This window comes from Tenrec ecaudatus, chromosome 16 (genome assembly GCF_050624435.1).
Source record: "Tenrec ecaudatus isolate mTenEca1 chromosome 16, mTenEca1.hap1, whole genome shotgun sequence".
NCBI lineage: Eukaryota > Metazoa > Chordata > Mammalia > Afrosoricida > Tenrecidae > Tenrec > Tenrec ecaudatus.
Window position 1 is genome coordinate 40220193 of NC_134545.1, and position 9512 is coordinate 40229704.

The 9512-nt window shown below is 42.3% G+C and overlaps 1 protein-coding gene across 3 annotated transcripts; it reads right to left on the bottom strand.

Moving 5' to 3' along the window:
* Positions 1 to 1790: 1790 nt before the first annotated feature.
* On the bottom strand, positions 1791 to 7446 carry RPS24 (ribosomal protein S24). 3 transcript variants are annotated; one of them, XM_075534147.1, is made up of 6 exons: positions 7428 to 7446; positions 6103 to 6168; positions 5802 to 6011; positions 4790 to 4900; positions 2225 to 2246; positions 1791 to 1873 (listed from the first exon to the last, which is right to left on the bottom strand). In XM_075534147.1, exons 1-5 carry the CDS (start codon positions 7428 to 7430, stop codon positions 2244 to 2246), a joined length of 393 nt encoding a protein of 130 aa, XP_075390262.1. In that variant the 5' UTR covers positions 7431 to 7446; the 3' UTR covers positions 1791 to 1873; positions 2225 to 2243. The 3 variants fall into 3 exon arrangements, with proteins under 3 accessions (XP_075390262.1, XP_075390260.1, XP_075390261.1); XM_075534145.1 differs by lacking the exon at positions 2225 to 2246; XM_075534146.1 differs by lacking the exon at positions 1791 to 1873 and having other exon boundaries at positions 2225 to 4221.
* Positions 7447 to 9512: the final 2066 nt, after the last annotated feature.

Sequence of the window (9512 nt, forward strand, 5' to 3'; positions counted from 1 at the left end):
TTTGCAAAAGCAGTTTTCTCAGTATAGTTGAGTGCTCTCCAATCTGAGCGGCTTCCCTTCTGGTACTGACAAGTACTCCACTGCCATTAAGGCTTTCACTCGGCAACCCTCAGTATTGGACCGCCTGTTCCTTCTCCAGTCTTTGGCCTGGAAGCTAAAACCTGCTGAAACCCGCCCCTGCTGGCTAGCTTCAAGCATCACAGCAACATGCAAGCCACTTTTGTCATTCACCCTCTGCTTTTCACCCATGGCGGTGTGGTGGTTGTCTTGGGTCGCTAACTGCAAGGTAGGCAGTTGGACACCAGCAGCCACTTCGAGACACTTTGTTCCTGTAATATTAGTTCTTGGAAACTCAAAAGGGCAGTTCAACTGTCCTTTAGGGTCACTATGAATAAACATCAACTCAATGGCAGTCCCCCCTGCCCCAACCTCACTTCATGGAGTACAGCACCACCACATTATTTCTTAGTGAAGTCAGTTTTACGTATCTAAGGTGCTTTCCAAACCTGTCTACCATCAAGTAATAGGGATAATGTCCTGAAATCTCCAAGAACCAAGTTCACTGGCACAGATAGGCATCGGAGGCACTGTTAGGAGCCCCAAATCAAGGAACTGAGTAAAATGCCATAAGGAACTCTTGAACTAAGTGGAAGAAGCCTCTAGATGAACAAACTCAAAAGGTCTGAAATCTGTGAGCTGAATGGAAAGTACCTACTTTGAGGATCAGTGGCTCTGCCACCATACCAGGCAGGTAGATGGTACCTGCTGCTGCCCAATGTCCCAAGTGGCTAGAAAGCTGATCTTTATGGGAAATTTGCTGTTTTGTTGTCTAAAACAATGTTTCCACAAAGCCTATTCCCCAAGTCATATCATTAACCCTTGAGACACCTCCAATCTCATACCCCAAAAAGCCATTACCATCTATCTAATAAAGACCTTATTACAGATCAGCTCCTTGGGGGATCAAAGACTAAATACTTACAAGCCAGCTTCTTTACAGCACTCTTTCTCCCAGCGAGCATGGTTTCTAACTCCTATCTTGTTAGCAGGGCGTATCCTAAAGCGCCAAACTCACTGCCATTGACTCAATTCTTAAAACATAACACTGCTTCTTTTGTTCTCCCAATCTTTACAGCACACTGCCATTCTCCTCCCAGGGTGGGTTCAAACTGCTAACATTACAATTAGTAGCTCCTACCACCTTAAATAAGCCATCCTCTTATCTTCCAATATCATACCAATAGTTCAGGATCTCAACACTGCCTAAGTTAAATCACAAATACCCATACCAGGTGACCCACTTACCATCTTTTAAACAAAGCACTCGATACCTTAAAGTTATTAAATGAGAGTAGAGCTTCTTAAAAAAAATTGTCTAAACGACACCCACCTTTGTCAGAGAAATTTACAATATGGACAAGCACTGCCACAACGCAAATATTATAGACGTTTTGTTGTTGCATTTTCAGAAAGTCTATTGCTATCAAATTTTATATATCCCCCATTGTTGCCACGTTTTAAAAGCTTTGATGATCTCCAGGGGTCCTCAAACTTTTTAAACAGGGAGCCAGTTCACTGTCCCTCAGACCCGTTGGAGGACCGGACTATAGTTTAAATAAACCACTGATTCACCCAATAAGCAAACCAGCAAGATCATCATCTTGGCAGATCAACAAGTGTCTACAAAATTTTCTCTAAATGCTTCATGGGGCACAGCCAACATGTGAACTTGAGTGTTGATGTAAATCTGCAAAAACATCAGAAATTGAATTCAAACAACCAGGCACATAAAAGATTTTATAGTTTATTAATTCTCTGGTGAAAAATCCACATAACCAGTGCAGATCAAGTCACTGTAGATGCTTTATTCTTTCTGTAAATGAAGAACAAATAAATTAAGTTGGTTGTTAAACATTTAAAATCTTTAAAATTTAAAAATTCAAAGTCTGCAACAAATTCCAAAAATTAGTGGCACTCATGCAGAACAAATATTAATCAACTAGAATCAAGTTTTATGATCATAACACATTTCAAAAATCAAAATTTTAAATGAACTTAAAAAAGAGGCAGAGTGGGGAGGATTATAACTAAAATTTCAAAGCAAAACCATGTCATTGTTAGTAGTTTAAAGAAAATACAATTCTTCAGAACATTATTAATCTAATTCACATGCTCTACTTTAACCAAGAATGCTAGTCATCTAAATGAATAGTTTGAATTATACCTGTTATCCAATCTCCAGCTCACTGAATCAGTGGCAGGAAGGAAGAGGGGAAAAGAAACATTTCATTAATAGTCTCTCTCAAATGCCAAGATAATCTGTACTTAAGTGTATGCATCAGATTCCTTAAAGATAAATCATTTATCCTATTTTAATTATTTTAAGTATTCTTCTGATAGCTAAACACATTTCTATTGACTAATTTACTTCCTCCCAATTCAAAGAACATCTCTTCTGATTGTGATTCTTAAGCAAACAAGCTGACATGGTACCTTCAACTTAATGAGATCTATAAAAGCCAATGGCTAATCCCCTAACTTAATTGACCTAATGCCCACTTTTCAGAAATAAAATTTGAGCACCCATCCCTAGCAATTAAAAACTGTTGTACTAAAAAAAACCATTGTACTATAGCCTGTAATCTAGGATAGAAGTACAAATATCTGCTTTCAGTCAACCCCACCCTCCCTCAATCACTCCACCACTCAGGGAATTGTATTGCCTATTTTGGGAAACTGATGTAGAGGAGGTCAGCAGACCTAAGACTCTTTGTCCCTGTCCCGTTGGGTATACTCTAGTACCACTGACAGACTTGGGAACCATCACTAGGCTAGTTTAATGAGTTGTAAATGATGAGTCAGTAGACAGACTGTACCCTATAGCATAGGCTAAACGTGGAAAATAATTTATAAGTTATCAAGGGTTCATGAGGGAGGAAAATGAGCTGATATCAAGGGCTCAAGTAGAAAGAAAATGTTTTGAAAATGATGGCAACACATATACAAATCAGCTTAACACAATGGATGAATCTATGGATTGTGATGAGAAGTACGAGCCCCCAATGATTTTAAATTAATTGGAAAAAAAACAAGCCCCAAAATTTAAAAAAACAATAAAACCCTGACCCACTGGGTTTGAGATTGAATATCTTTATGGAAGCACACAGCCTCATGAGCTCCTGATGAGCAAGCAGCTGGTAGGCACTAACTTTTGGACAATGCTTTAATGAATCCAAAAGGCAAACATATTCTTATTTTGAACAACTTCTAAATTTTCAAAAAACCTTGTTACCTGACTTTGTGAACAAATAGTACATGTGCTTATTTATACATTCTTTTCCAGCTGGCTTTTAAGAGATGTGCTAGGGAAGTGCACCAGCACAAAACTGAAGCAAAACAATGAGGGTTCAAGTTCTCAACAGGTAGGACCTGCATTCATTCATTCATGTCGCCATTGAGCACTAACAAAGGCTGAAACAAATATTAAGCTTCTTATTTCAAGGTCAACGGACAAAATGTGACAGCTTTTGTTCAATCTTCAGGATTTCCTCATAAACAGGAGGTAGTTACAAGGAGTGGAATTTCATTCAATTGATTACATTCCCAGACAAGCAATGCTAGGTTTAAAACTGCCTTACCTAGAGAAAAGAAAATGTCAAAGTTCACAAGGTAGTGTCACTACTACTCTCACCATATTTAGTTATTCACATCAGCAAAATGTGTACAAAATGTAGTGCACACCCAAAACAAAAATGTAGTACTTTTTGCTCAAAGGCTTTGGTATGAATTTGACAGTATCTCTAAATAATTCAACTAACAAGTAGAGTTAGTTCAACTAGAGACTAAGGAAGTAACAAGAACCTGCTTACAACTGAGGAGGCTCTTTCCCCCATTAGCTAAAGCTGTTTTGCCCACACTATCCCACACCTCACCCAAGAAGCCGTTCTAGCCATCACATTAGGGTGAGTTAATGTAATGTTTGAGCAGTATGGTCCACGAATCCTGTTATATAGGGGTCATTCACAACTGAAGATGCATTCTGAAATTCTCAGATAAATGGTAAGTTTTCCTCCTGTGGTCACATTCCAAGACTTTAGTGCACAGCATCTGCATTCTTCATAGACCACGCTAGAAACTAATCCAAACCAACATGCAACGTTTCAAAGCCAACTCAGTGCAGGGCATGCACAGCACACCAGTACCTTATAAGACACTTCATTTCTGATGCATGAGAAATCCACGAAAAGAGAAAAGGCAAAAGCAAAGTTACAACTAGAGTTCACAGAACAGTTTGATTGCTAATTTAGTAACCCATCACCTTAATTTGATCTCACAATTTACAATTATCTAGCAAAGCTGGTAAAAAGCTGCCTATTATTGTAATTGTTTGGCTTTTGACTATGATCTCAGCTGTGTCTGGCCGGCCAGGAAAAACGAGCCACATCGATTCAACAGTTGTCTATTTTGAGGACTAAGTAGATCTGATCCTGATGAATTGTCTAGGCCAATTAGCTGTTGAAGGACCACTTCATGGTAGGTCTTAAGCCAATCAGGATAACTGAACCGATGTGGCCCTCATTTACTAATCTGTGAGCTAGACAGGGGTGGGCAGAGCTAGCGTAGGGTGTTAAAACACTGATTCGACAAAGCTTCTAAAAACATTTACCTTCTGTCGTCCAGAAGTAGGAAAAGAAAAAACATTAAAAAAGGTTATTAAGAATAGAAAACTTCCTCCCCCCTCCCAGAAAGCTACAATTACGGATTTCCCCTATCTTGCATGAAGTCATACCTTTTTGCCAGCACCCACGTTGGCCTTTGCAGTCCCCCTGACTCTCTTCATTCTGTTCTTGCGCTCCTTGCGTTGCTTCCTGGAGGTCTTTTTCTTCTCATACAGACCATGCTGGAGGAGGAGGGTGGGTTAAGAGTTAACAAGCATGAACTCATCAGTACTACTGACTACTGGCATGCACACGGACAGATTCAGAAATGCTTTATCTGAACACCTGACAGGAATTGTGCTGGAAGAAAGGAGTCCTCATGGCACCGTGGTTACACACTGGACTGTTAATTAGGACATCAGCCATGGGAGCTACTGGCAGCTTCGTGGGAGAAGTCAGAGCTTTCTACTCTTGTGCAATGTTGGAAGACCCTGTCCTAGAGGGCCATTATGAGTACGCATCACCTCCATGGTAGTGTTTTCATTATTTTTGGTGGTAGAAGAGAAATTCTCCACTCAGTGCTCCCCAGAGGAAGAGGTTTCCATTTTTGTTTGCAAGACACCTCCCAATTTTTAAAGCTCCCTTCCTAATTAGTCTCTTTAATCCCAGCTGAAAATAGCCTTTTTACCAAGAAAATCCCAACACCACACATACTATTACTAATCCTTATCCTAACCACCTTTTATCTATCAAAAGATTTCAGATTCCCCATCATCACACAGCAGGGGGTTCTCTGACCAGTTAATGAAAACACATTGATTTTCCACAGTACTCCTCAAAGTCAAGTCAGACAAAGGGGTTACTTAGAACACTCCCCATGCAGGCCACCACTGGCCTCCCTCCTCCAAGCACTACCTTTTCCGTCGGTTTTAGCTCAAATAGACCACAAGTGTTGTTAAAACCATTCACGCTCCCCACTACACCACCAATGCATTTATCAAAGCAATGTTTCTTACCCATTACAAGAGTTATGCTACCATGTTCTCCATCCCCAGACCACTTACTCCGTTTGCATATTCCACTATACCCAAAACACAATGCTGTTGAGGTCCACAGTAACTGTCAAATATATAAAATACTCACTCTAGCAAGTCTGTGTTTAGGTTCATTTTTCTTTGCATAATCCAAAGAATCGTAAATCATGCCGAAGCCAGTTGTCTTGCCACCACCAAAATGGGTTCTAAATCCAAATACAAAAATGACATCTGGTGTGGTCTTGTACATTTTGGCTAGTTTTTCACGAATTTCTGTCTTAGGCACTGTTGCTTTTCCAGGGTGAAGGACATCAATGACCTAAAAGGAGACATCACATTTAATATTATAATGGAAAATATCTTTTAAAGATAAAGGGTAGTTACCCAAACTTTGATGTGCCCTTCCTTACCATTTGTTTTCGCTGAAGTAGTCGGTTGGTCATGAACTTCCTGGTCCGGATGGTTACCGTGTCATTCTGAAACATATTAATAGTGTGTATTGCACCCTTGTTTACTGGAGGGAATAAATTGGTCTGTAGACAGGCTGCTACCAGTGGTCCAGCACCCAGCAACCCAGTTCTTGCTGCACCTCAAAATTTGGAGGGATTGCCTTAATGAGAAAAAGGCAAGATTGTCCTCTCTTTCAGAAAATACCCTTGTGATGGCTTCTGTCAATGTTACTTCTAAGTTCAAACTCCAGAGCATTCCTCAACCTCAGCACCACTGCCATTACAGGTTAGAGTTCTGTTGTGGGAAATATCTTTTATACTTTAGGATGTTTAGTACTTTCAGGAAACTCATGTGGCACTGTTTGTTGGCAAGAGAAACGCCAGAAAGAAAACATCTATCCCATACGATGACCAACCCTTGCTATAGCAATTCTACTGTCCTACAGGGCTGCTGAGCTGGAACTGACACCAATAGAAACTTTAGCCACTACCTCCTTCAGGCTCTTAACATCCTCCGGTTGACAGGCATCTCACTAAAGGCTTATCACCTCCACTTGTGAGCTATTTCTGCAGAATGAAAGAAACTTCAGTGCCTCACACGAACACTAACATGTGCATGCAACTTGTACTAATACGGTCAACCCCGAAGAACTGATACTTCTGGTCTTTTACCCACCAAAGGTAGGCAAGCAGGCACCAAGCTTATTCTGTTTTCAAGTAGGCACAACTGACTTGACAGATTTTGTTTCCAGAAACACCAAAGTTCACTTCAGCAAAACTGAATTCTCAAAAGCGTGGTAGAGAAAAAGAATGGCGTTAAGAACGGGTGTTTAACTTCAGCGAAGGGACTAACTAGTTATGACTTCGGCTACGGCTTTCGGCGCCTTCCCCTTGCAGGGCCTTTCCCACGACTAGTCAGCTGCTACTTCTCCAGCCACAACACGCTAGGCGCTGCCGGCACTCGCTTCATGGCTGGGGCCCACCATCCCCTGCAAGTTATTTGGGAGTACGGACAGGGCCATTTACGGTTCCCCACTAGGAGGATCAGCTCAACAGGAGCTCGCGCTGTCCGAAGTAAGGCGGGAGCCCGTGTCCAGGAAGCAGCACAGCCCTGCCAACTACGATTCTCCGCGGCGGCCCCAGGGCCCTCGGCCCCCGGCCGCTGCCAAACGGGTCCAGGAGAGACCAGCCAGGCTCCATGCAGCTAGCAAGCGGACTAGCGGGGCAGGGGGAGAGAGGATGGCGCAGATAGTTGACGGATGCTTACACGGGACAGGGACACTCACCATGATGGCACAGAACGCTCAGACAGCCAGGGACGAAAAGGAGCGACTCCGCCGCCGGCCAATCATATCAACGCGCACGAAGGACCCGAGACTGCGCCGGCGTGGGGCGTGGCCTGGGCGACGGGCCTACCACGCCGATGCCTGACTCAAAATGCCGAAGACCCACAGGGCACATCTTTCGTCACGCCTCTGAGAACTACCTAGAGGGCGGGACGGCTCTCGCCGACTGGATTTATCTAAATGCGTGCTTACCTTTAGTTCAATTTACTATATGAGTATCTGTTGTACTGTTAAAGCGCTTGACCGCCAGCAGAAAGATCCGCGGTTGGAACGCTAGTACTTGGTGAGAGAAAGATATGGCTTGGAAAAATCGGCTGCGGTCAGCTGCTTGGGGTCCGCATTCACTTCACTAGGTTTGGTTCAGTTGGGGTTAAGTGCTGTCATTGGGTTTCAACTCACAGCAACCCAATATACACCGGAATGAAACACTTCTGGTGTTGTGCCATTCCACACTCTTTACTACTTGTGAGCCCATTGTTGCTACCTATGTGTCAGTTCATCCTCTTTGAGGGTTTTTCTCCTTTTCGCTGGCCCTCCACTTTTCCAGCATGATGTTCTGGTCTCCTGATAACATGCTTCACTACAAAGGAAAATGGTAGCAGGACTTCTCTATCTGTAAACAGAACTATACTTTAAATTGGCCCTGCCAGCAGCAAGGTTGCAGGAGAAATAATAGGGTTAATAATGGGGTTAGGATTTTTTCTTAAGTCGAAGTGCAATAGAGTGCTAACCTTCTAAAAGCACGCTGTACTTGCCCCTTTTGTTCCAACACCACTGCAACTGCATGGGGAGCAAGAGGATGGTCTAGTGGCCTAGAGCATAATTTTCAACTTCCCTGGCCATGATGTTGGAAACTGGGCCTCAGGGTCTTGGAAAACTACAGATTTACTCCAAAATCACATGTCAAGACTTTTACTGATACCCTTCCTTGTCCCTGGATTGTCTGGCACAAATCCTAGTGCATGTTTCTCCAAATTGGGAACTCATATTCAATTTCTTACAAAAAAACTAGCTATTCAGGAATTCCCACCATTGCTTTGGGATGGGTAGGGCTACTCACTCATTTATGCAATTTGCCCCCATCTCCACCTCAGAGTTTTGAACTGACAGTTTTCTGAAAAAAGCTGTCAGGTTGTACAAGTATGTTTGATACAATTGATGTGTGGGCTGTTATAAGTTGTAAGAGCCCCTGATAATTAAAAAAAAATTAAGCTGTCTTGAATTGCTCTATGTTCCTCCTCTCCATTCAAAGATAAATGCAAGTTGACTTTCATAGTCAGCCTCTGTTCACCAAGAAGGTACTGTACTCAGGGTTGTTTGAAGGCTGCTCTGTACTCAGGTTGACTTCAGGTTGTCCTAATGTCTGGCCTAAGGGCTAATGACCTTGCCTATCTGTATCCTGAGTTAGAACAAGGCTACTGATTACGCTTAAAGGAATTTTTACTGCAAAGAAGAGACCTGTTGCATTTTGGATTTTTAACAAACTAAGCCTTAAATTCTGATATATTTCTAGTATTTTTATTAGCAGCAGGCTATCTTTCACCCCCTCCATCATAGGGAAGGGGAGCCCTAGTGGTGTAATAGTTATTCATTGAGCTGCAGTCTGCATGGTAGCAGCTTTGAGGGGAAAGACTGGGCTTTCTACTCTCGTAAGCAGTTACAGTCTCAGAAACCAACAGGGTGTTATTATGAGTCAACATTAGCTCCATGGCAGTGAGTTTTCTTTTGGTTTATCAAAGGGAGGGCACTGCTATGCACCACCAAAGAAAATTCAAGCTTTATTCCATGAACAAGTACAGGATCAGGAGCACAGGAACAAATTGTACTAGCTACTCCTTCCAGACCTTCCATCTGAGATAAGCACCTCCACTTACATTTCTAAGGATGTGCAGAAAACCCATCACTGTGAAACAAAGGCAAGATTTCAGTAACTGCAACACACTACTCCTTCCAAATCCTACTTGCACCAGACCTGTCATTTCGGTAAAGAGGCTATGCATACATGATTGAGCTGCTAGACACCAT

Bases quoted from the DNA above. Each gene is read 5' to 3' on its own strand.
- RPS24 (XM_075534145.1), bottom strand. The intron at 6,012-6,102 runs GTAAGGAAGGGC...GTCTCCTTTTAG, and splicing joins TACTTCAGCGAAAACAAATG to GTCATTGATGTCCTTCACCC. The intron at 4,901-5,801 runs GTGAGTATTTTA...CTCCTCCTCCAG, and splicing joins CTAAACACAGACTTGCTAGA to CATGGTCTGTATGAGAAGAA.